Below are 26,780 nucleotides of genomic sequence, written 5' to 3'. Positions count from 1 at the left end.
TTCATACTGCTGCTCTCTAATTAATGGAAATAAGAAGCACTTTTTCCTGCACAATTGTTACTTAGAATAAAAACACCATCCTATTTTTAATGTCACAAAATGTATTCTTTATTACATTCATATCACATCACAGTTGTTATTAATAAAGTTATACAATCTTTTGGAGGCAAACCTAGTGATTTGATGGTAATCTATATCAATAAAATAAGGTGTGGATGACTAAATGATAAATAATGTTCCATACAGTTGAAATAAACAACAAAGGAGACATTAGAAACTTCTTATCACAAAGGCTCTATCATAGCACTGTGTATACTTCCGATATCATTTCATTTAATGTCACTCTTTCATCATTGCAATGACATTTAATGTCCTGCTCAGACATAAAATATATTAAGGCTGTTCACATCTCAAAAATAATTTCCGACAAGACACAAGTTTCTTTGAAAACGATCAAATTTCTTTAGCAATTTTTGAGTGGCAAATACATAAGAACTCATAAAAAGAGGTAATTGTGTATTCATTTTTAATTAAAATATTTTACTTGGAGGATCATTATTCATTTTTAAAAAGTGCTCAAATATATTTGAAATGATTTTCCGTAAACACAGTACTTTTGGCTTCAGCTCAACATTATCAAAACTCTTAGAATTCTATGGAATCTTCTACGAAAAACAAAAGCCCTGTTTGTGTTGTGCTGTCGTAGTCCAGATTCTGTGCCTTGCTACCTTTTGTCACAGATTCATTTTCTGCAGTTGATGACACTGTTTCATCATTATGTGTTGGAGGGTTTCCACAATGTAAAAAAGCTTCAGCCTCTGTTTCTGTTTGACCTGACTCTGGGTCTTCTAACTGCAGGTCATCATTAGAGTTTGTTCCATTGCTGTGCTCATCTTCAGTGGTACCTACTTTGTCACCCATAACACAAATCGCAGGGCACATGTTTTTATAAGGGTTTTCCAGCACTTCCTCAGCACAGTCGTGATGTTCCTCTAAGTCTTTTAGGAGACTGTCATCATCCTGTGACTCAGATGTGTCATGCTTCTCTCCTGTACTTCCTTCCGCCAATGTCTTCTCTTTTTCACACATCCCATTGTCAGACTGGTCTTGTGCTGATGGTTCAACATTGGCCATCTGGGAATTTGTTTTCTCCATTTGAAGGTTAGCTTCTTGAGTACTATCATCAGGATTTTGATTGGTGGTAGAATCATGTTCCTTAACTATCATATCATCATTAAACCAAACGGATTTACAGCCAGATCGCTCTGTAGTTCTTCCATTGGACACAATAGATGGTGACGTGCTTTCAGATTCTTGTGCAGGCCTCTTATGTGAATGTACTGTATTATTTGGAAATTTTAAAAATTCCTTTTGTTTGTTACATGTTTTGACATTTATATTGTCTTCCTTCTTAACGTAAACCCCCTGTTTGCCATGGATGTTTGACGCTGTCTCTTCTTCACCCAAGTCACAGTACCCTTCGTTTTGATAGGAGATTTCCTCAACCAGAGGCATGGGTCTTCCAGGGTTCACCTTTTGATTACAGAAAAGACAAGCAGTTTATATAAAACGTAGGTATAACAGTAGTCTGTGGTTCAGTTGTAGAGGGATTTCCATCTCTCTAGAAGACATTTCACCTAAGACTAAGCTATACCATATGAAGACGATCATGTAGTAAATGAAAGCTAGGTTTTGCATTCGCAGCATAGAAAATTATAACATTAATAACAAAGACTTTATACTGACCAGCTTTTACCACATGTACTGTAGGTGAAGGTTTATTTTCTTGCAATATTATTTCAAGCGCATTAACATTTTTTATCAATTACTTCTGCCTTTCATGGTATAGAAATGTATAGATTTTTGTCTAGCCTGAGTTAATAACCTAAACAGATGGAGTAGAGGAAGTTTAACGTCTAGTGTGGTGTGATACATTTCTGACTCCCCCCAATCATTGTCCATTGGTGTTTTGCATCATATTCTTTCAATATGACAAAGCACATTCCTAAGGCTTGAATGTGCATAAAATGTGTATTATTGTATGTCACATCCTCCTAGTGTCTCTCTAATGAGCTTTGTCACTCACAATGAACCACCCGTATGATGAAAGTGATGTTCTTGTACAGAGATGGAATTTGTTACCTTGACTTGCCACATATTGAGACAGACAGTGAATAAATAATGTGTTACAGTTAGAATGTGGCTGTTACTAAATTCTGAAATCCTACATCCTGATTTAAATCTTTGTTATGTTATTTGTTTTTTGTTTTTCCAAAATGGGCTTCTTGGGGTTTAAAACATTTGAGCAATGTCACATAAACTAGTCAAACTTTATCTTGCAGCATATTATTTAAGCTGGTCAGTATATTATGGAACTAAAACTGTGGCTTATGGGAAGAGAGGCTTTCTGATAATTCTGATGGATAAAAAATATTTGAAGAGTAATACTGTCACGAAAAAAAAAAAGTATTATTAAAAACAAATAATGTTTTATATTGTTTTAGATTTGCCTTTAAAAGTGAAGCCATCATGTTTGTGTTATTAATGCAATCTTAAAACAGATTATATATCTAATTGTCACAAACACTGTTACTTCACCAACACTGAAATCTAACAAACCCAAAACTCACCAACTGGAACCACCTTAAGCTCTATATAAGCAGCATTTTTAAAGAAAAAAGCAGGAATGAGAAACACGTTTGTAGATTATTTGTATTACATTCTTGTTTTCTGTAGCATCATTAGGATGTAATTCACTCCATAAAGCTTATATCAGGCAATCAGGATGATCCCCTTACTTTAATGGCTAATGACTGCTTTGTTACTGAGAGCACCTATAAGTACAAGGGGAAATATCTCTTTTGATTCAGTCTTTTCAAATTATATATTAAGTTAAATCAACTGAAATAGAGGTGAAAGAGCCATTAGTGAACTAGGGTCATGCTCTGACACGTACAAAATGATGATTTAAAATTTCAGGAAGCCATACTGTCATGAAATTAAATATACGTAAAACTGGTAGAGAATTAATGGAAACACGATATTATACTTGAAGAACTGAATTTGTTTATTCCTAAAGAAAAAGAAAAGTAAGAAAGCAATGGCCCAAATGGATTAATAAATCAATTTGGAACAATTCAAAGAGAAATGAAAACACATTTTTAAAATAATTAAAAATAACAATATCTATTTAAGTGGAATACAAGAACTTACATGCAAAATTAAAAGAAGATATTTGAAAACACAAGAGATACAGCACATAGAGAAGTGGAGGCTAAAATACAGTGCCCTCCAAAAGTGTCGGGACAGTAAAGTCTAAACTGGCATTTTCACTTGAATTTAATGTGTTCACTATGGACTCTAATAAGCATTTCACTCAAAAAATATTAATATGTACAGCTCCTATGTATTTTATTTTTACGGCAATTATATTCTACTCTCTTGGAACAATGAGAATTGACCACATTGAACCACTTTATATTGAAGGTAGAAAAATAGTGGGACAATTAGCTGACATTAATCTCATGTTGGCCAAGTCTTTGTTACTGGATAATAAGGCACTCAAAAGACCCATGAACATACCATTATCCTGTTTAGCTTAGTTTGATGTCAGTGCCTGAAGTCTATAGACAAAAGTGAAAAATGAACACCAGATTTTCTTTTTTAATTTTAATTTTCAATTTTTTGTAGGGTAATATGAATAAAAAAATAAAAAATGCTTTCTCAGTGTTAAAACCACAAATGAACAGTAGTGGATGAAGTATTACATATATAATAATAGGACATTTTTAAATGATGAAAAGGAAATGGCTAAATGAATAATTTTACTCATGTTTTTACTACAGAAGAAATATATAACATGCCTCAGTATGAGCAAATCTACAGTAAATTCTAGATTAAAAAGTATTAGTATAGTAGTGGCAGAAGCCTGATGGTATTAGAAGCACTTAAAATTAACCAGTCTTCTGGGTCTGATGGTATCATTCCAACTTTACTTAAATAAACAACAGACAATTTTCAGAAGCCCATAGAAAAAAAATCATCATTCGTCCATACAAAGGTCACAGATCTAACTCAAGTAGTTCAATTATTATTGCATCCTGAATACAATCCAATAGTAACTGGAAAATAATAATATATAATAAACAGCTTTGACAAACATCTTAGACATGCAGACAGAAATATAGCTGTGTCTATTTATGTTCCCTGAAGGATCATGCATTACCATTATTATAAAACAGCTTGGGGCACACTTCCCAAAATTGACTAAGGGAGGAGTGGGCTCTATAACAATCTTCTAACTGCACAATACAGTCTCAGTAATCATGTTACTTTACTGTGAAACTCAACTGTATAAACTACTACTGAAATACAGGAAGAATGTACAGAAAAGAAGTCATTCGTCAGAACTCGATTTTTATCTTACTTACTGACCTGAACTTTTCTGAAACCATAGAGATTCATGTGCAACAGTTTCTATTAATATGATGAATACAATTGACTATTCACAGACAATTAAACTAAAATTCCAAAATTAATGTGCCATAATGAGAAATATTTATGACCACATTATGTATACAACTGATTTTTGCCTAACAAGGAAAACACAATTCTGAAATGTTGAATGCATCTTTCATTGTACTCATTTAAATAAAGGCACTTTCTGTCTTTCATGCTGAAAAGAGAAGAAAGAAAACACAACGTTTTAGGTGTGGAGCCTAGGTTGTGTTTCCTTTCTTCTCTTTTCAGCATGGAATAAACCTATGACTTGTTCCTTTGCAGCCTATGCATGCTGACGCAGCTACCCACTTGAACTACTTTTTGTGTTTCGTCTTGTGTTTGAAAAATCACGAAAGCGCTGTCCTGATTTTTTTCTAAAAAGGGGTAGACTTGGTGTGGTGATAAATGACATATGAATATAACATTGAGTAAAAGCATTACAAGTAAATGTAGCTAATTGATCCAAGGATCTCATCCAGCTGTTTCTTCAAAGAAACCAGGCTTTCAGCTTCACCAACATGGTGGGGTAGCTTGTTCTATACTCTCACAACCTTTTCAGTAAATATGTTACTCCTGTTCTTGGTTTCAAATGCAAATACATTATACAGTTAAAGCAAGATATTTCTTTTGACACTTCAACTGATGTTCTATTTCTCAGAAACATCTGCAAGTCCAGTCATTGAGAGAATGTTAGGAAATGGTCAAATAACTTGGACCTACCACATTTGGGTGTTTTTCCAGTGCAACCGAAGCTCTGTCTGCAGTGTGTTGATGCTGTCTTCGATTTTTTGCGATCCGAAGAAACACACAGAGAGCAAATATCAGGAGAAGCAGTGCTACTCCCATGCTTCCTCCAAGTACGTTCATGTTCATCATGCTGTACAGTTTTTCTCTTCCACTGAAGGGACTCAATGGAACTGAAGTTCAGAAAAATAGATATTATACATGTAGTATGCTGGATTTCCACTCTCCTTACCACTCTCCTATATCCTGTAATGAACTTTCTATAATATAGCAAGTCGCAATTTCTTCCTTTCAACAATTGATTATTACTTAGAAAATTAATGAATATAGTCTAGCAAACCTACTGAATGTAGAATCTCTCAGTTTTAAATTACTTATTCAAACTTATATCAAATGCCCTGGAGTATATTTTATTCATTTCCTGTATCCTGGAAGCAACAGCATGATAACAGCTTAATTAAAGTGTATTAACTAATGCCCAATGAAAACTGGTTTATGTCATTAGTTCATTAAGGACGTGAATAATGTTTTGATGGAATTGATCCTATTGTACCTCTTGATAAACACATTCTGAGATTGAATCGTGCAATTTCCTAAACATCAGGTGCTCAAAATTCTTATTTGTGTCAAGTTAACTCAAATGAGTTGAATATGAATCTCATACAGCAACAGCAAAATATATGACCCCGCCCTGCTTGAATAAAAGATGATCACTTCTATAGAACAAAATAATATTAATCAACAATTAGTAAACTAGTCTAAGAAACTAGGAAACTGGATCACTGAGGGACAGGTCATATCTTGGAAGGCACACCAGCACAGGACAGATAAATCCATCTGATCCACCTGAAAAATTGTTTTCAGGCAGTATTGGCTGATTGTGATTGTGATTGTGATGTGATTGTACCACATCAGCAGAATAACATTAGTTCACTGTCCATATGAAAATGACCTGCCTGCTTAGAGGCCATTTATAGGTAATGCTGAGAGATTAATTCACCATGTTCTGCAGGCAAAGGACATCTGACATGACATCAGAGAGAATGTATGCCTATTTTATTCACTGATGTATGTTAATAATAATTGCTTACACTTATATAGCGCTTTTCTGGACACTCCACTCAAAGCACTTTACAGGTAATGGGGACTCCCCTCCACCACCACCAATGTGCAGCATCCACCTGGATGATGCGATGTCAGCCATAGTGCATCAGAACGCTCACCAGAAACACCCTGGGATTTTTAATGACCACAGAGAGTCAGGACCTCAGTTTTACATCTCATCCGAAGGACAGCGCCTGTTTACAGTATAGTGTCCCTGTCACTATACTGGGGCATTGGGACCCACATGGACCGCAGGGTGAGCGCCCCCTGCTGGCTCCACTAACACCTCTTCCAGCAGCAACCTTAGTTTTTCCCAGGAGGTCTCCCATCCAGGTACTGACCAGGCTCACACCTGCTTAGGTTCAGTGGGCTGCCAGTTGTGAGTTGCAGATTGATATGGCTGTTGGCTTGTTAGATACTGTATAAAGGAAAACAACATGTGTGGGGACTTTGGGAGTTTTATACTGACTCTTGCTGAAGCCAACTGCAATACTCAGCTCTAATACATCTATTAAATCTGAATATTTGGTTTCTTTTGTGCTTGACTATATTGTATTATCTTATTTTCAGCAGCCGAGAGTTACCTCAATTTGTCAGGATGTAGCATGGCATACTTCTGTCAAATAATTAAACTCTCCTATTTTGAGCACCAGTCAGACACTTAAGAAGATAATTGAGGTAAGCCAATTTCCAAAGCATGTTGCTTCAGTTGAGAGCAGGGTAATCCAGGAGGTTACTTATTTAATTACCTACTTAAAAATAATTGTCATTGATACCCATGAAGCCTAAAAAAGATCAATAGTGTCTATGAAAGTATATTACTACTTTGGATGTATAAATCGAGCACCAACAGTGCATGAAATAAGGCCTTCAATCACATATTGAAATAAACAGAAGAATGTTTAATTAATAATTTATTTTATTTTAAACTGAATATGAATAAATGGTTCATAACTATAGAAGGCGTACCTTGTTGACCTTTCTGAAGAACTTCAATATCAATTGAGGCTTTCACAGTTTCTCCTGATTCTTGATCTGTAGCAACTACCTGCAAAAACAATTGTCAATTCAGGTAGTTATAGTGGCATTAGGTCCTGGAGTAGGTCCTCTTACCCTGGTAGCAGGTCGTGGACCTCCGCAAATGTAACCCCTGTATAATATGAGGAAGTAAAGAACTGGGGACACCCTGAAATCAATAGTTTTTCCAACTGTACTATGACCCACTATCATCTCATCTTTCCAATAACCCTTGTTCTGGAACTGATCCTGTTTGACCAGGTAAATTTGTTGAACATTTGTTGTTACTAGCACCACTGACACAGAAGCAGTCGCTTTGTCCTTTTTATTAATGTCCCCACATGAGACTGTGTCCTTTTCTGACAATATTGTCTTATCTATTCCAAAACTGAATAGACAACCTCTGTCAAGTGTCGAACCATTATATAGGAAAATCAACTTGCCCGATTTCAAATTCTTTTTAACTTCTCTGTGTGTCTCTGGAGTGTCCTAACATTGCGGTTTAGTGGCCTAAGACAGTTTTTAAACTCCAGAACCAACTGCTCTGTTACAGTTTAAAAATTAGAAATGATTCTGCTGATTCTGAGCTCCTAACTGAAAGTGAAATTCGTACCACTCATCTCCACTTTCAACAGTAATAGTTTTTTTGAAAAACACAGAATGATTTAAAATGTATAAATGTATTGCTTTGAGTTCATCCAGGGCCAATCCTGGCTCTGGACACTCACACTCTTGCTTGTTTATGTACACCTGAGCACTAAACTAAACCCTTAATAGTCCTAATAATAGGTAAAATTTGAACTAATTTGCTATTTCAGTTATTAAATATGTAGGAAGTTACCTTTTAACTGCTGGGATTCTTGTGTTACTCATCATCTCCAACCTTTGAGTAGAAAAATACTTTCAAAGTTTCTGGTCAAATACTAGTTGGCTCAATTAAAGATTCGTTAAAGCAAAAAGCGCAACTGCAATGAAATCAAGCTGGTATGTGGCTCCCCAGGACTAGGAGTGAGAACCTCTGTGTTGATTTATATTTTAGACTGTTCCACTCACTATCATATTCTGTACTGGTAAAACTGAAAGATTGTTGCATTCATATAAAGCCGTATAGGCCTGTGGATCTGAAATAGGATTCTTGTTGTGTTAGTACAACTTGTTTCAAAGGAAGCAAGCACTGTTGTATGTATCACAATTCTTGATTTGTTTTCCCTTGTCTGCATAGATGCAGTGCTGTGCACAGGCTTTTAACAGTAGTATCTGACAATAGATGTCAGCAAAGTAAAGAGAGAAAAAAATGGAATATGTTAATTGAATAAGTATTAGGACCTGTGAACTCAAAATTTGGTGGAAACATCTTTGGCAGCAATTGCTTCTGCAAGTCATTTTGGGTATGTCTCTGCCAGTATTGCACATACTGTATTAATTTTTGAAGGCATTAATGCAGAAACTAGTGGTCTGTTTACTAGCTCAGCAGTAAGCAAAGAAGGCAGGCACATAGGAGATGGTTCATTTCAAGCTTGCGTGGATCACTAGAAAAGGTACTTGATCTATATATATTTATTAAAAAACTCACAGACATAACAGTGAAACAGGAAACACTGAACTCAGCTAGGATCAAAGAGGAAGTGATTTTAAGACTGAGAACTAGAGGCTCTTCATTCCCCATAGATTTGTAGAAGTCTAGAACAAACTACAGAGCCATGTTCTTTCGAGACCCTATGCAGATGACACAATCCGGGGATGAGTGAGGAAAACACAGGGAAAACAAAAGGCATGCAGTCAGGAATGAAAACAGGGGGCGTGTCCATAGTGCGCAGGTGTTCAGGGGGGTGAGTCTGGGGCAAACAATCCAAAACAGAGTCCAAAGGGAAATCCAAGATGAGGCAAAAGTCCAAAGCCGGGCGGTCCATCCGAGACGAAGACAAACAGGATTAAAAACCGGAGTGGGATCCGGTGGAGGGTCTGGGGGAACAAGGGGGGGAATGGGACCAGACGCTACCGGTCCCGGACTCGCCTGGTACGGGAAGCAATGCAGAGCCCGGAACAGAGTGCGCATCTGGCTCTTATAGGGAGGCAGGAACCGGGAGCAGGTGCACAAAATCAACTCAAAAGTGAAACAGCCGGAGCGCCCTTAAGGGGGAGGGACTACAATTGTGACAGTTGTTAAAGCAGATACTTAATTCTTACAAGAAACAGCTGACTGAGAACCTCATATCTTATAACTACTAGCAACCAATCAAATTGATTAATTGGTTTCATGTTTAAAACCTTTATTCTTAGTTTAATCACATGTACTGTAGGTATCTAACCTACTAATACACACAACCCCAATAATTACCCAGAATATAACACAAAGTAAGTTGTTTTACAACTACTCTATACCAAGCACGTTTGGCAGAGGAGATACAGTATACCCTGTCAAAACTGACAAAGCGTCTTAGCATACTGTAGTTCCAACTGTAGCAGTCTGTACTAAGACATGTAGCTTAAGTACTTTTCATGGCAGCTACTTTCTTTCATACTACAATATTTTAAATTGTTAAAAAGAATTTAAGATTATTGTTTATACAGTATCACGAGTGGTGACTGTGATAGAAAATAATTGTAATGACACTCTGAAGAGGTGATAGGGATCCGATGCAGAGGCAGGAGTCGTTGGGAGGTTAGGAAGCCAACAAGGAGCTAAATCGTAGTCAGAGGGCGAAAGGTAGGTCGAAGTCCGGTAAAGGCACTGGTGGCAAACAATCCAAAATGTAAGACGGAATCGAGGTCGAAAAGAGAACGGTAGGTAATAATCTGGTAACGACACTGGTGGTAAACAATCCGAGGGGCAAGGCTAGATCCGTACTCCGAAGGCGAAAAAGGTGTAGTCAAAATACCAGGAAGACGAAAAGGTGACGAAACGCTAGGTAGAGCTCACGAGAAGTTTACTCATTACCGAGCAGCGATACATGGGTAAGAGAGGCTTAAATAATGCAGCCTGCCGCACGGTAAAGCGTCTGATGTTGAATTAACACGTGCGGCGGTGTTTATAATTATCACCCTGCTGCTGAAACTGATTAGTCCTCTTGGGGGCTGGTCTAGGCAGGTTGGTGGTAGTGACAATAATATATTGTCCAAATTGTTGTAATATAATTATTAATACATTGGTATTTAATTAGTAAGTGAAAATATTAAGTTATTTTCTTAGTGAAAGACAATCCAGTATGCTGAAATTATTTTTTAATTAGTCTTAAATCATTGACGTGTCTCTAAATTTGAATATAATTGTTATGGGATTCTAACTAGTCACAGCAAAAAGAAAAAAATACAATCCATTTTTCTTACCTCCAGAAAATGTTTTTCAAATGCACGGAGTACATCAGTTTTGGCAATTAGAAATCCCTCTTGTGTGATCTGATAAAGTCTAGTGTTGTTTGATTTTGGCTTCAGAGTATAATGGATTCTAGGATTTACTCCCTGAAATAAATCCATACAGTTTATCCACAAATATGCAACAATTTTCCAGTCATTAAAATAAGTCAAAATCATCAGTTGTAACTTGTCTTTTTAGTTTCTGTATCTACTTTAACTGGTATATTTTCCTGAACCTACTAGTCATTTTCAATATTTCTACTTAGATTATTTTCCATGCCAATGAACTATTGCAAAATAAAGTGGAAAGAAAAAATAAATTGTTAAAGAAATGATCAAATAAATCAGCACAACCTTAAGGTCATAAAACTAGAATTCACTGTTTTGTCTCATCATTTACTAAGATTAGAGGTGGAAAAAATTGGGATCAATTTTGAATGAAGAATTTAACAAGGAGCACATTCATTTTGTAGCCAGCAAGAAAATGAAATGATATACAGTATATATAATACAAACTACTTTTAATCAGGCATTCTGTATATTGAAAATGAACAGGACTGACCAGGAGTCTGAAGCAAAAAATGTTATAAGTGGTCATGTGAGTTATTATAATGCCATTTATTTTATAAAGATGTATTTAACAGGGATCTTATTTCATTGGTATGTAAAATATAGATAAATATAGATATAGATATTCAAACATTTCCATGTATTAAGGCAAGTTTGTAAAAAAATACAACCTCCTTAATGTACAGTACTAACTTAGAACAATGTATGAATACTTGTATTACTTTTCTACAGGCTTTCAGCGTAACAGAGGAGCAAAGGAAATGTGCTGTTTATTGCATAATATTAAAGGAATGCCTGCTTACATCTCTGAAATCCCGATCATAGGCCTGGATGACAAGAACTGTATTCCCATATGTTGATACGAAAGTTACAGGGCTGATGTTTTCTATTATGAATCCCTTGTAGGTTGTTCTGTTGAATTGTGGTGGATACTGGTTCACAGCCAACACTCTGATCAGTGCTGTGGCCACTGTGTACTTTTTTGGGTCATCTACCTGAGCAGCCTGTGACAAGGCAAAACTGTAGTTAAGGACAGCAATCCAAATCCTGGAAAAACGATTTCCAAACAACTTGATAACTGCAGCAAATCTGACTAAAAGAATGAGCAAAAATTGCACCAAGCCAGTGTTCAAAATTGGTAGATACTTTCAAAAGGACTAACAGATTTAATTGCAGTCAAAGGTGCTTCCACCAAATATTGAATTTATGTGCAATTAATTGTGCAATCATCATATTTCATGTTATTCTGTTTAGTTTATGATTACATTTCTTGTAATTACATTTATTACATGTAATTACATGTATTAATGTGTCTCCTCTTAGAGGTCTTTAATTTGAGCATTCAGATTTGTGAATAAAATATTAAGTTAAGGAAATGTGTATAATTTTGTAATTTCACAAAATTGGACATAATAGGAAGGGTGTGAATTCTTTGGTAAGGCACTATGTATGTATCATTCATTCATTTATTCCAAAATACAAACTATTTTCATAACTAAAATACCAGGTGCACAAATAATTCTTCAGCAAATTAGGTATTAAATGGTTCTAGAAAGTAACACTAGACAAATTCTTTGAACAAGTAAGCATGCATGCTCAGCTATTATTATATATTATTTTTTTTATCTTTCTTTCTCTTCAGACTCTGTATGGGACATTTCAGGATTTAAAAATTAATATAGCAATGACAGGCAAAATAATAATTATGATTTTTTTTAAAAAATAAACAATTATTGGTACTAACTTATACTTATTTATATACAGTAGATAAATCTACACCATTTAATATATTCTATACGTGTATGACTACAGTAATTTAAGTAAATCTTATATTAGTAAAATATGTCACTTACCATAATTCGAAGTCTGAGGTTTGGTGTCAGCAGCCTGTTTTCCACAGGTCTTGTCATAAAAATTTCCCCTGTTACATTGTTTATTTGGAACCTGCCATTATCAGCACCTATGGAAGAATAAATGTACAGTTTTTACAAAAATCAATTATAAAAATTATGTCACAGCAATAATAAATGTTATCTATAACATTTATACTTTATATAATATAAAGATAGAATAATCAAAGCAATGGTTTATGGGTACAATATGTCTAATGAAAAGGTATTTGGATAGTTGAGCAACTAATTTCTTATTTCTGAATGATGATGACTTCAATGTATCCTGAGATCCTAAACCCTGGATGTTCCAAAATTTGGAACATCTTTTTAATCTATTGTTTTTTTACCATTTCACCACCCTTTTAACTTTTTAACATACTTTTTTAACTTCTAACAAGCTTTTTTCAGAAGACCTAATCTAATCCTGAGCAATCTAGTCCTTCTACTGTATGTAGTCCATTTCAATACATTTCTTCACTTTATGTTTTATCTATAGAATATTACCATGAAAGCAAAGTGTTTTAAAGAGAAATATATTTTTGCCCAACCTGATAAAATAGCATATGATAATTGCGTTCTCAGGCCTTTATCTCCATCCTCAGCATGAATTGGACCAGGAAAAAAATGCAGAGTGATATCCTGTGAATTAAGACAATATAATTTAAAAAGCATCAAGGCTCTTACCAGTATTTTTCATTGCAGTTCACTAGAGAAGAATTTAAAGAGTTGTCCTGGATACTGAAGAGAACTTGTTAAATTAAAATCTTTAGCATAAAAACCTTTTTTATTTGTGACAAGAACAGCTATTAGACCCGTCTTATCTTAGAATTTTCCTCCACACTAAAAATATTATAGCACTGTCTTATTTGCTGCTTAACACAACACAGTATTTCTATTTTAAATAAAACAGAAAAATGAAGAATGGTTTATTTTAGCCTAATCACTCTTTTATGTTAAATACATATGTTAATGCATAGAGGGTGACACTGTGGCAGTTGGCATTGCTCCTCACAGCTATTGGATCCTGGGGTTGATTCTGGCACAATCAGCTTTCTGCACGGTGTTTGCATATTGTTCTCATGCCTGTACAAATTTTCATCAGCCTTCCTCCCACAGTCCAAAGATGTCATCTAGGTTAATTATTTTCCAGAAATTGTCCCTCCCTTGGATGCTCTGAGATGGACTGGCATGGGTCTATCACACCTTGTGCCCATTGTTTGCTGGATTTGACTTTGGCTCACTGTAGCTCTGTATTGAACTGCGTGGTTATTGAAAATGGACAGATGGATAGAGAATACATACAGTATGGGATACTATCTACTTTACAACATATGGTTTGAACTAGCATTTAGTGCATTTGGTGACATAAGGTTACTGTTAGGAAATTCCTAGAATAAATAAACTATTCATGTATGCAAAGGAACAAGTAATAGGTTTATTCCATGCCGAAAAGAGAAGAAAGAACATGCAATGTATTGGCCGTGGAGCCTTCTTCTTCTCTTTTCCAGCATGGAATAAACCTATTACTTGTTTCTTTGCAGCCTGCGTATGCTGACGCAGCTACCCACCTGAACTTTTCATTTATGTTTAACATAATACACAGTACATTGCATTATCTGTACTGTACTTGCAATCTTCGACTGCAAAATTGAAGAGTCGTGACACAGGGGCATGTAAAGACATTCAGTCATAATGCATCTTGATAGTTCAGGTGCTACCGAAAGCCAAGTTATTCCTTGCTCATCCTGGATGTAGGAGAACACCCTGGGTGGGACACCAGTCCGTCACAGGCAACACATATAGGGGCTATGGGAACATTCAAACTCAGTACAGAAGTGCACCGTGAATCCCAAAACATTAAGATAGTTGCACTAATTGTCCAAATGGTGATTCAATTTTTTTTTTAAATAACATACTTTTAAACATACTGTATGTAAATTTGGGAGGCTGAAGAGATCTTCACACATCCATGGCTTTGGAAAATTGCATTTTGTAGAATTTAAAACCACATGTAGTTATGTTTGTTCTGCATTCATTACCAAAATAGTATGACTGTTAATTATACTGTCTTAAACATCTTCTATATACTGTACAGTATAAAACAGTGTGATTGTTAATTATACTCTCTTCAACTATATACAGTATATGATTATATTTTAAATAAATGCAATTGCATGACCTGCTATACAACATGTAACAGAGCTGCATACAAGAAATGTAAATTGAAGACCATCCATATATAAATATGCACTTTGGTGTGAATTAAGTAAATGTAAATCAACAGAAAATAAGTAACAATACAATGCTTTTTTACGTGAAAGTCCTGAGTTGACAATAATAACTAAGATATATTGCGGTGGACAGAATTTCAGTACTGAAAAACCAACGAGAACTTATTTGCTGACAGTATCCTGGCAGGAAGGCCAGTAGCAGTACATACCGTACATTACAGAAAAGTAAGAATACTATATTACCTGCTCTTTTTCTGTGATGTTGACTGTATAAATAGGGTTTGTGCACACTGATCTGGATTGGTCTTGGGATAAGAGAATACATGGAAGAAACTGTGGATACTGATCATCTCCATCCAAAACATTGATTTTGATGGTGGCTGAAGCATTGTGCTTTTGCTTAGTGTTCATTTCCTGTATCAAGATATCAAGGGGTGTTTAAAGGTTAATTGTACAGAAGTGCAGTTTGAACTGAATAACTTTGAGCCTACAACTCTAGTCATTTACAAGTGGTATTGTTGTATAGCCTGTTTCCATTTGTATAATTTCTCATGTAATGAGAAGATATGGATCATTGTTATTTTGGCATCTTATCTTGGAAAATAAATGAGCTGGTGTGTTCATCTGGTTGATTATTCAAATCAAAGAGATGATTGGAAATTGAGGTGAACATATGGTCATAATAGAAAATAGGGACAATCAAGATAAAAAACAGATCAATTGAAAATTTTCCAGATCCAGAAATAGTAATACCACCATATAGACTTGATTGCTCATGAAATCCTGACTTCTCCTAAAAATTACTGGCCTATTATTCCTACTAATCAAATCATGAAGAATTTTTAATTGGCTTACCACTGCAAAAATTAGAAACTGTAGCTGGGCTTTTGTTTCGTAGTCCAGAGGCTTGGCCAGGACCACTCTCCCACTGTTGGGCAGGTCAATCCTGAAGTAGCTGGCATCAGGCTGTAAAAAGACATGTCAGACAATTAATAATACTACTAATTCCTTGCACTTATATAGTGCTTTTCTGGACATTCCACTCAAAGCACTTTACAGGTAATGGGGACTCCCCTCCACCACCACCACCACCAACGTGTAGCATCCACCTGGATGATGCAATGGCAGCCATAGTGCACCAGTATACTCCCCACACATCAGCTCTCAGTGGGAAGGAGAACAGAGTGAAGAAGCCAGTTCATAGATGGGGATTATTAGGAAGCCAATATTGGTAAAGGACAATGGGAAATTTGGCCAGGATTCTAGGATAGCATCCCTACTCTTTTCAAGAAACACCTTGGGAGTTTTAATGACCACAGAGAGTCAAGACCTCATTTTCTTGCCTCATCTGAAGGACAGCACCTTTTTACAGTATATTGTCCCTGTCACTATTGTGGGGCATTAGGACCTACACAGATCCTAGGGTGAGTACCCCCTATTGGCCCCTGTAATACCTCTTCCAGCAACAACCTTAGTTTTTCCCAGGAGGTCTCCCATCCAGGAACTGACCAGGCTCACACCTGCTGAGTTCAGTGGGTTGCTAGTTGTGAGTTGCAGGGCTCAATAGAGTTGCAGGATGATATAGTTGCTGGCATACACTGCATTTAATATCTGGCACCTGTTACTGTGTTGAAGGATACTCCAAAGCTGAAAGACTCTCATAACAAAATTCTTTGTAAATCATACACAAATTTGTAATATGTGTATTGATTTATAGTCTTATGACTGCTTGTGATTTAGTTTTAAGGATATGAATACTGTATTATTATTATTATTTTCAGAATAACACGAATCCAAGGGTATCCACACCTGTTCCTGGAGGGATGGTGTATCTGCAGGGTTTCATTTTCATCTGTGGTCTTTAGGAGCTAAATCAGCTAATTTGTGGCGTGCAGGACAAATTTAACAGCCTTTCCTAGCTCTTCAGATGCAGCTGATTTAAGGAGAACTAGACACCTAGACACACTGGCTTCCAAAGGACCAGGACTGGACACTACTGTAGTAATGCTGAACTTGACTGTAAACAAGGATTCCTTATTTAATGACAAAACTCAATCAATTCAATCAAACTGTGCTAGGAGTTGCGAATTTTTCAAAGGGTACATACCATTGCTGGGTCAATAACATACATTATGGTATCATCATCTGCATCTTTAGCTTGCACTGTAAATAGGACAGTATTCACAGCAGTCAGCTGAAAATCAAAGGGCATAAATTAGAAACGTAAACCCTGTCATGCCTTCTACGGTCTTAGAAAATTTCTAATTAGGTAAGAAGTGTGAAATTCAATGCTGCTTATAATATTTCAGATATCTAAGATTCCAAAAGCTACAAACTAGTTTAGGTCTTCTGGTGGATTATTCATACAGTACAGTATGCTTAGAGTCAATTCTATTTGTTGCTTATCTTGTGGAAGGCTATTAGGTGATGTGCATTAGAATATTAGTATGCATATACTGGTTGTTAGAAATTACAGGGCAATGCAAACCATTAAACATACAGTAGATACAACTAATAAATGGGGATTTAACATACAGTAGACTACTTGCCTAATACATTTGAAAATGTATTACTTGTCTCAGAAGAAAATGCAAATGATATTGTAAAATAAATTATTAAATGATGTTGCAAAAGATGCAAAAGTAAATGGCTATAACATCTAAATGACCTCACTTATGAGCACATACTGTTACCTAACATTTGCATATAATATAACCATTCTATTACTCAGCTGTAGCATTGTAGTGTATTATAATGTTATCAGTTTAGTTCTAATAAACTACTAGAGAATATTAATGCTAAGTAAACTTTTCTATTTCATTCTACAGGTAATTTATCCAATAACATTAAAGTGGTGTTAAATTCAGGTGACTGCTGCAACCACTTCAATATCAAAATCCTTCATTTTAAATAAGCTAAATTTGAACAGCTTGTGTTTTTAGGATTATCTTTGTGTAGAAAATCATACTCTTAACCCGCAAGTCGCCTTCCTGAGCCTGAAGAATAATAATTGCTCCATGTTGGATGTACTGTACCTTATGTTTTTGCTCTATTTTGCCAAAGGAAAAGCAAACTTAAAAACTGTTTTATACATTACTAATTTACTATAGGCAAAGTAATAGTCTGCATTTATTTTTAAAGGTATTATTCATCCCTGAAAATAGATTTTGACATCTCCCAAAAAATAATTGATAAAAAATAATTCAATGTATGGCATAACAAATTCAAAGGACAATTCCTACCTCACTTATATTGTATGTTGTAATAGAGTGCTCAAGGAATTTTGGTCTGTTGTCATTTTCATTTAAGATCTCAACCATAATTCTGTACACACTCTGAAAAACACATTGTATATCAACAATTTAGAATACAAACAGAACATATTTCACAATATAAATTCCAAAAGGATGAAAGGTGTTCAAGAAACATTTTTATTGCTAAATAAGACATCTTGGTGGAAAGATAAGATGGAGCTATCAAACATGGTTACAGTACATAGTGGGTTTTCATTGTACACACTCACTCAAGCCATCATCCTGATAAACATTATTTTCAAGTTGTAACGTTTAATTGCTAATAATTTCTTCTTAAAATGATTTTGTTGCAGAAATACCTGTATTGTGTCATCTTCATAGCAAGTTAAGGAGGCCATCAAGACAGATCCCTGAACCTTAATTAAAACACAAAAAAACACACCTTGATTAGTTTGCTAGGCATCACTAGAATAATATTTTCTGAGGTAATTATTTAAAACAAAACCGATGACCTTTAGAAACTGTTTTTTTCAGTATGGTCTTATTTATCTGTACCATTGACTGTTGGTTATAGGACTCATATAAATCCATGAAATTTCAGAAATGTTACAATCATTAACAGAAGAACAGAACTAAAAATAAATAACAATAACAATAATAATAATAATAATAATAATTATTATTATTATCATTATTATTATTATAATAATTGCTTACACTTATATAGCGCTTTTCTGGACACTCCACTCAAAGCGCTTTACAGGTAATGGGGACTCCCCTCCACCACCACCAATGTGCAGCATCCACCTGGATGATGCAATGGCAGCCATAGTGCACCAGTATGCTCCCCACACATCAGCTCTCAGTGGGAAGGAGAACAGAGTAATGTAGCCAATTCATAGAGGGGGATTATTAGGAGGCCATGATTGGTAAGGCAATTGGTAAGAAATTTGGCCAGGACACCGGGGTTACACCCCTACTCTTTTCGAGAAACGCCCTGGGATTTTTAATGACCACAGAGAGTCAGGACCTCGGTTTTACGTCTCATCTGAAGGACGGCACTTGTTTACAGTATAGTGTCCCCGTCACTATACTGGGGCATTAGGACCCACATGGACCGCAGGGTGAGCACCCCCTGCTGGCCCCACTAACACCTCTTAACACAATAAATGTTATTGCTGCAAAATAAAAACAGTAAATAACATGTGAATACATGGTATCTTACCTCCCGATCCAGTACTCTTGTGGAAGATGTGTTTAACCTGATGGTTTTGCTCTCTAGATAAAACCAATCTGCATTGTCTCCAGTGAGGCACAAACGAATGCTATTGGCTCCAGGGTCCCCAATAATGCTTAGGTTTGCAATGAATTCTCCATTGGGGCTGTTTTCTTTAACTGCAGCAAAAATATCTTGACCTCCAAGGCATAGGTTGGCTGTCACAAAAACAAGGATTTAGATCTTTCCTGCTACTTTGGAACCTCGTTGTTTCCAGAGTTATTGGATGTGACCTTGCCCTACTGTCCTTTAGCTTTCATAGTTATGTGAAAATGAGCACCAATGGAAATGGGCATTTGCACAAAGTCAATAAATAGGCTAATTAACAAAGATGGATTAGAATGAAATCCAAGAACAGCAGCAGGTCCTGTTGGGATGGGTTGATCACTCCCTTTGACTTCACCAGTTTGAGCAGACTTTATACATTTCTTTTCAAATAATAACACAGTAGACATGAATTATACTGTCCAGTGGAAGAACTGTAATAACAAAGCATCTGTCGTTAGAGAGTGCAAAAATGGTCCACAAACACATGGAATACAGCTTTTGCCTTTGTGTACAATAGTTTAGAAAGGTTGGAAACGAAAGGAGGCCATTCTGCCCATCTAACTCTTAATACTATGGTTGCACTATTAAGTAATGGTTTAGAATGTACATTCTCACTTAGGTTTGTTTGGGTTGTTTCTGTATATAATGATGTCTCACTGGGAGGTTGTGGTGTGTAATCAGAGTGAGTAGGTTTGGAAGCAGATGGGGAGACAGGGGACAGAGGTGTGTTGGGGTTAGTTTTGGTACAGTTTTTGTTCTGTTGAGGGATGGCATCATCCACTTTCTTTCTAAAAAAAGTTTGTGATTTATCGTGTTTTAGAAATCATGTTTTTTTAATATTTTTGAAAAATAAAGCAGAAAAGCCACCTCAACTTTAAAATACTGCTGTCTAGCAATTCTGTGTGATAGTATCCTGATCCTTGCTACCTGAAAAGGAAATGCTCCACACAATAGTTTTTTTTTCAGGAATGAGCTTCATGTAATAAATTGATTCTATGTGTAATGAGAATAATTAAAATACTTTCCTTCCAGGGATTTATTTCCTTTATGTTTGTTATAATTGCTGAAAAATTTAAGCCCAGACTTCATAGTTATAGGTCTTTAATGGTAAGAAAGATTGATTTCTATTAATTCAAATATTGTTTCAAAACAGTTAATCAATATTCAATATTTATAATATAATCTATACACTATAAACAGAATAAAAATCCAAACAAAAATACCTTTGACAATATGACAGGAGAAATTCATTGCCATTTGGCAAAGGAATATCCTCAAAATCTTCAGCATTCTTTGTAGATTTGAATGAGCAAAAGTCAGCTTTGTTCTCAAATTCAGTCTGAAGGCAATTCCAGGAGGCCAGTACCCTTAAAAGAAAGTTAGGCAGTTTGTTACTTCAAATAAAAAGGATTTTTCAGCTTGGTTTGTCTTTCTTTTGTGTTTAATGCCAAGCACTGATTTTCAAGGTACTGTATTCATTATGCCTTTAAATTGGTTTAGATACTGCTAATAGCCTTCTCTGCAGGAGCAAATCTGATAAAATGGCTTTCACTGAAATAGTAAGCAGACATAATCCCCTCCCACAAACTTGACTGTACAAAATCTTTTTTTGGACCCTTATCTCACTTAATTCCTTTGAATCAGCTTAAGGACTGTTTTTTGCCTCCTGGAGGCAGCACTTTAGGTGGGCCAGTTGACTCTATTAAAGGCAATGAAAGGCCATCAGCAACCACCTGCATTCACCCTGGTTCACCACACTCTTGAACCACACTCTTTACACTGAAAATCAATATTTCATGGCTTTAATAGCAGATACTGTTATTTTTCCAAGTGCCAACTGAATTTTCTGTTAAATATGTTATAAGAAAAGACAAGTCCTGAAACAGGATGCTATGGTGGTAAAGCAGCCAGCATTGCTGTCTTTCAGCTCTGGGGCTCAGGGTTCAATTCCTGGGGTGCTATACACTTCAAAGGTTAATTGGCCAGTGTGAGTGTGTGTTTGTGTGTGCCCTGCAATGGACTGGTATTCCGTCCAGGGTGTATACTGCATAAGCACCTATTGCTTGCTCCCCAATGAGACTATATTAGATAAGGGATCAGAAAATGAATGGATATTTTGAAACAGAAAAATTATGTTAAAAGTATACCTAAAATTACCATAGTAATGTAACCATAGTATAACACAGAATAACACAAGTTGTTTTCTACTGGTAGGATTAACGTGTTCCTACTACACGTGTGTGCTCTTATTTACTTAACAGAGCAAGTCATTCAGTCCATTTACAGCAACTCATTCACTAAAAAGGTGTATTTCTTTCTGTTTTTTTCTTCTGTGCACATAAGGACTCGGCTAACATGCATCTGTGTTGTAAATCCCTACATTCTGATTAATTAAGAAAGCCAAATATAATTGTATGCTAATTCAACGATTAAGCTTTTGTATATCCTTAATTACAGTGTGCCTCTGAGTCTGTCTCTGCCATTCCCTTGCCTAGTGCAGGGCTTGTCAAGGTGATTTATTCTTGTATGCATGTACCGTATGTGGTGGGACGTCCCCTCTGAAATGCTGTTCTAAGACACATCTATGAGATGAGCCCAGAACATCAGAGCCCAGTCCAGCTTATATACAATATACATTTCAAACAGACAATATAACTACAGTGCCAAAAGACAAGATTTGAAGACGATTTGGGTACACTTGAGACCTCAGTGTAACAGATAAATTAAACAGGATGAGCTTTTCTTATACCTGTAGGTAGTACTGATGAAACCTGAATCCTCTGCTTTGATCTTTGACTGGGTTTCTGTGACTCCAGTGTAATATCTTACAGGATTTCCACCACACTTATTTATTTATAGTTACTAAAACATAATTATATGAAGGCTTGAATCACTGGTACCATAAACAAATGTGTATTGGCCATACAGTGATCGTTATTTCCTTGTTAGGTCAAACCTTTCTTGATTTTTAAATAACTGTAACATGACACCATGATCTTTGTCACAGGTAAATGGATAACAATTACAACTATTGAGCAACTTGAGCTTAAGCTGAAATACCAGATGTCACTGAAAATCGAAAAGTCACAAAGGTTAAAAGTGTGCTTGGTGTTTCTATGAGATTTCAACCTAATTGGAGGGCATTTGACCCTCAAGCTTTTAAGAGGATCAAAGCAGAAACTTTATGCTCTAGATGAGGTCACTGTGTACGCATTTGCTACCACTATAAATCCTTTCCAAACATTCTTGAGACAAGGAGGTGCTAACATTACCAGCTGCTTCACTCAAATATTCTGTAAAATACGTTTTTCAGTTCTGGTAGCATTCATATTTTGATAACTCATTTGCCATTATTACAAATACTACCTAACATTAAATCTGAAAGAATAAAAAGAAACGTTTCACATTATTTTATAATGAACAATGTTCAAGTAGATATTTTCTATATGGTAATGCATATGCAATTCCAGTAACTCTTATTTTCGTATAGTATTGGTAGATAACAACATTTGCAACCCAAGACAGAAGGTTTCACTTTATCATTTCCTAAGAATGTATATTTCCTTTCTAGAAAATACAGCATTTAGCATTAAACAGTTTGTATGATGTTATCATTTTCAATTCATAACTGAAAAATCCAAAAACAAAAATTAGTCCATTTAAAGGTTTTGTTAAATATAATCTCAAACTAATCTTAATTTATGATTCTGTCCATAATTCATTCTGTGCACAGAAGAAATATCCTCTGTAGTTCATTGGAATATATAATGAATTGTTTCTTCTGTTTGTGGTTATTGTACACTATTCAGGATATAAAGAATAAATCTACTGTGAAATTCATGTCTGTTTAATGTGTTAATAAGAGACTTATAACTGTGTCTTCACAAGTGATGGTCTGAAACTTTGAGCTGCTACATAAGGGTTTACTTTACATGAAAAATGTGAAAGTATGTCTGCTTTGTCTAGATTTGGCAAATGTCCCAGAAAAATCCCAACCAAATAACTGCATGACAGGATCTTAGATACAAAGCGTTCTCCCAGGGTAATCTGTAATACTATTAAGAGGTGGACATGTACAGGATACATAATCCACAAATAATGTAAGGTTGAGTGGAGGAAAGTGGTTGTTTTAACACACATTATATGGTTAATCTACTGAACAAGCACTCAATCTGTAATGATTTGTGAATATTGAAAAGGCTCTCAATATTGAAGCATGAGCATAGTCTTCAATATTAATATACTATACAAAAGCAACTTAAAGAGCTATATTTTTTGTTTAATGTTTTATTTAACTGTGATGTGTATTACATAATTGTTTCCAAATACTTCACATACTTAGATAAATGAGTTGGGAATTTAGAGTACAATAGAGTTGGACTTTGATATTTTGAATACAAATTGGTATGATAAAGTAACATCAAAATGATAAACAAATAGTTTATAATTTGCTTAGTGCTTTGTTGTGGAGTTGCATTACATAGCAAAGGCTATTCACATTTAATAAAGTAACTGTTTCCACTTTGCTGTCTTAGCCCTAAGGATTAGTGTCATAATTAGAGTTTAATATGACACAGGATGCAGGCCCCTGACCCACTGAGGTAATCAGATGGATTAAGAGGATTATGACAGAATTTGGTTCAGCCTCTTCTCCTATCGTTCATGAACCTGGTTGTGCTATGCATGTTGACACACATTTTGAGCACACAGGAAACTGCCACCCACATAAAAGGACAGTTTTTGTGCATGTTTGTGAATGTCTGTCTGTGTCTGAGGGTGGGCTCAGACTGTTGTACCAGTAATGAGATCTAATTAACATTGATTCACCACTACCTCCTTCAGACTATGGTGTGTTTACATATTTTTATGTTTGTTGATTGGATACTGGGTTTTGAAAACTTACTCAGGAAATGTAACAAATAACCTTCATTTCAAGTTTATGTGTTTGAACTTTCTGCAATTTATTCTTTGGATGTGCTATGGTTTTTGCTTTGTGCACAGCATACAGTAAGTGCACTGCGTATTTTGACTAAAAATATTTGGAAATCACTGGGACAGAGCCGAAGGAGGCTATTGGCAGTGCAATATTTTATGGTGGCAACATGTCTCTTTTCTTTATTTTTGTGATGAAAAACCCCAACTCATTAACACAAAACTAATTGAAAAGGTTATGTAACATGCAATTAGTTCTAATTCTTGTGTGGTTTTTATCATTAACTGAGCAGCCCAGTATCTGTTCATCAAACTGCCATAAAACAGGTTTGTTTTTTATCCATGATGTGAATGCACTAATTTTGTGACTATTCTGTGAAGGACCTCAACATATAATCATTATGATTTGAATACACTGAATGAGATATAAATTGAAGCTTCACACTGGGATGCATTATAAGCTCGCTAAGATACACAAATACCGTATACCCTGAAATGCTTTTCCCCCCTTCTTCTTTGTTATGTTGTGCCAGGCAACATTGGCTTCTAATCTGGTTGTCATGACAAGCTGTTCAATTACTGCTGAACTCTTTACTCAAAATGACACAAATTATAAGGGGATAATTCAGATAATTCCAGAAATTACTAATATTATTATTAACAGGTCTTAATGATATAGTACTCGTGAACCATCACAATTAAAAAAGTTTAAATAAGAGCATTCCTGTCTTACTCCTCTTGACCTCTAAATTTCACAGCACTGATGCTCACCCAGAAGACATCTTAGGCTCTACAGTCTTCTCCTGCTGGGCCTCCCATTACCCCAGCCACCCCTACACCCAAATAATCCAGTAGTAAATCAAATAGCATCATCGGCCTCAGCACAGACAAGATCAAACTTTTCTAAAAAGGACTTGACTTGATTCCATCGGAGTCAGCACCAGTTTCACCTGTGGTCAAATATACCATACACACCTCTACTATTTTACAGTATGAAAACAGACTGTGGAAAGAAGATCAGTTAATTAGGAAATTACAGCAATTTCTACAACAAAAGCAAACAACAACAAAATCAGAATTTAAATTCAATTTCTATGTGCTAGAATATTTTTTAAGATTTAATGAAAAAACAACCTGTATGTCCTACAGTATGTTAAAGAGATAGTGAAGTGCAATTACCTGTAAAAAGTTATAGATACATTCAGAAACACGTAATTTTAAAATACATACACATTTTAAATGACACAAAGTTCATATGTTAGTCAATGAAAGTCAATGGAACCTTGAGATAAGAATGTTAAACTCTGAAGTAACGTATTTTCTATTTACATAAACATACACAAACAGTACATTGATTCACATATGGCATCAATGTCAACAATACCTGTATATATTTTTTTATTTTATTAAGTCACCTTTCATGACTTGAAAGGTGACACAACTTCTGTTTTAGGTATTCATAGTCACAGACAAGAAGAATATAAAAGATAAAAAAATAAAATGAAGATAAATAAATAAAATAATTACTTACCGGTAAGAGATGTTCAGATTCTTAAAATTCCCAGTGTGCTCCTTATGACTATCCACTGCAATGCCCTTCTCATGCCTAACTTTTAAAGTCCTTCACATAGACACTGGTTTTCAAACAAGAGCGTCTGTAAGAGCTGTGTATTTTCAGAGAATTAAGATCCTCCAGCAGAAAGGGCTTAGAGTGCATTTCCAGGACAGGATAACTGACAGCTGAAAGGGAGGTTAAACCGAGAAGCCAAGCTAAGAATTAACACACTGAATAATGACAATGCCTTTGGAGAACGACCATGTCAGAGCAGCTACCAGCTAGGAAATTCTTACAGACGAGCAAGTTAAAACTGTTAGAACTGTGTCAGTGACAAAACAGCATGGAATATCAAGGTGCACAAACTGAAATATTACATTTTTAAAAGAAAAACATTTTTGAGGAATCTTAACCATATCAATATGTCAATATGTTAAAGACAGCAGAATATAATAAAGGAATCACATTTTAAACATGAAAACATGGAGCTTTATCTTACATGGAGATAAAGCTATTAACACATTAATTTTCCATTATGGTAAACAATGGAAAGTCTTTCAAAGATTTTATGACTATTACATGTGGCCCAGGTGGTTAGTGAATGGCATTGATATCACCAGAGTCTTGGGTTCAGTACCCGTCTGGTCCCAGTGGTGAAGGGGGCTGGATACCACACACCATTACCTACATATGATGAGAGTAGCTGTAATGTTCTTCTCCACAAGACATGATCTTGCTATGGGTCCATACATAAACATATTGTTTTTGCAATGCCAGTCAGTCTTCATTACATCATCAAAATAT

General features: G+C 35.5%; 1 protein-coding gene across 2 annotated transcripts; it reads right to left on the bottom strand.

The window, feature by feature from the left end:
• Window positions 1-83: 83 nt before the first annotated feature.
• On the bottom strand, window positions 84-26,163 carry cdhr5-rs (cadherin-related family member 5, related sequence). Of its 2 annotated transcripts, XM_088645480.1 has the most exons (16): window positions 25,953-26,163; window positions 20,713-20,856; window positions 19,391-19,599; window positions 18,525-18,581; window positions 18,154-18,246; window positions 17,019-17,105; window positions 15,767-15,877; window positions 15,155-15,325; window positions 13,229-13,319; window positions 12,642-12,748; window positions 11,592-11,792; window positions 10,693-10,824; window positions 7,318-7,396; window positions 5,221-5,417; window positions 2,631-2,651; window positions 84-1,533 (listed from the first exon to the last, which is right to left on the bottom strand). In XM_088645480.1, the coding sequence occupies exons 2-16, from the start codon at window positions 20,777-20,779 to the stop codon at window positions 646-648; spliced, it is 2,511 nt and encodes an 836-aa protein (XP_088501606.1). In that variant the 5' UTR covers window positions 20,780-20,856; window positions 25,953-26,163; the 3' UTR covers window positions 84-645. The 2 variants fall into 2 exon arrangements, with proteins under 2 accessions (XP_088501606.1, XP_088501607.1); XM_088645481.1 differs by lacking the exon at window positions 2,631-2,651 and having other exon boundaries at window positions 25,953-26,162.
• Between the last annotated feature and the right edge of the window lie 617 nt (window positions 26,164-26,780).

This window comes from Lepisosteus platostomus, chromosome 9 (genome assembly GCF_059453375.1).
Source record: "Lepisosteus platostomus isolate fLepPlt1 chromosome 9, fLepPlt1.hap1, whole genome shotgun sequence".
Lineage (NCBI taxonomy): Eukaryota > Metazoa > Chordata > Actinopteri > Semionotiformes > Lepisosteidae > Lepisosteus > Lepisosteus platostomus.
Note: the sequence above shows the minus strand (reverse complement) of the source record. Positions and strands in the feature narration are given on the sequence as shown.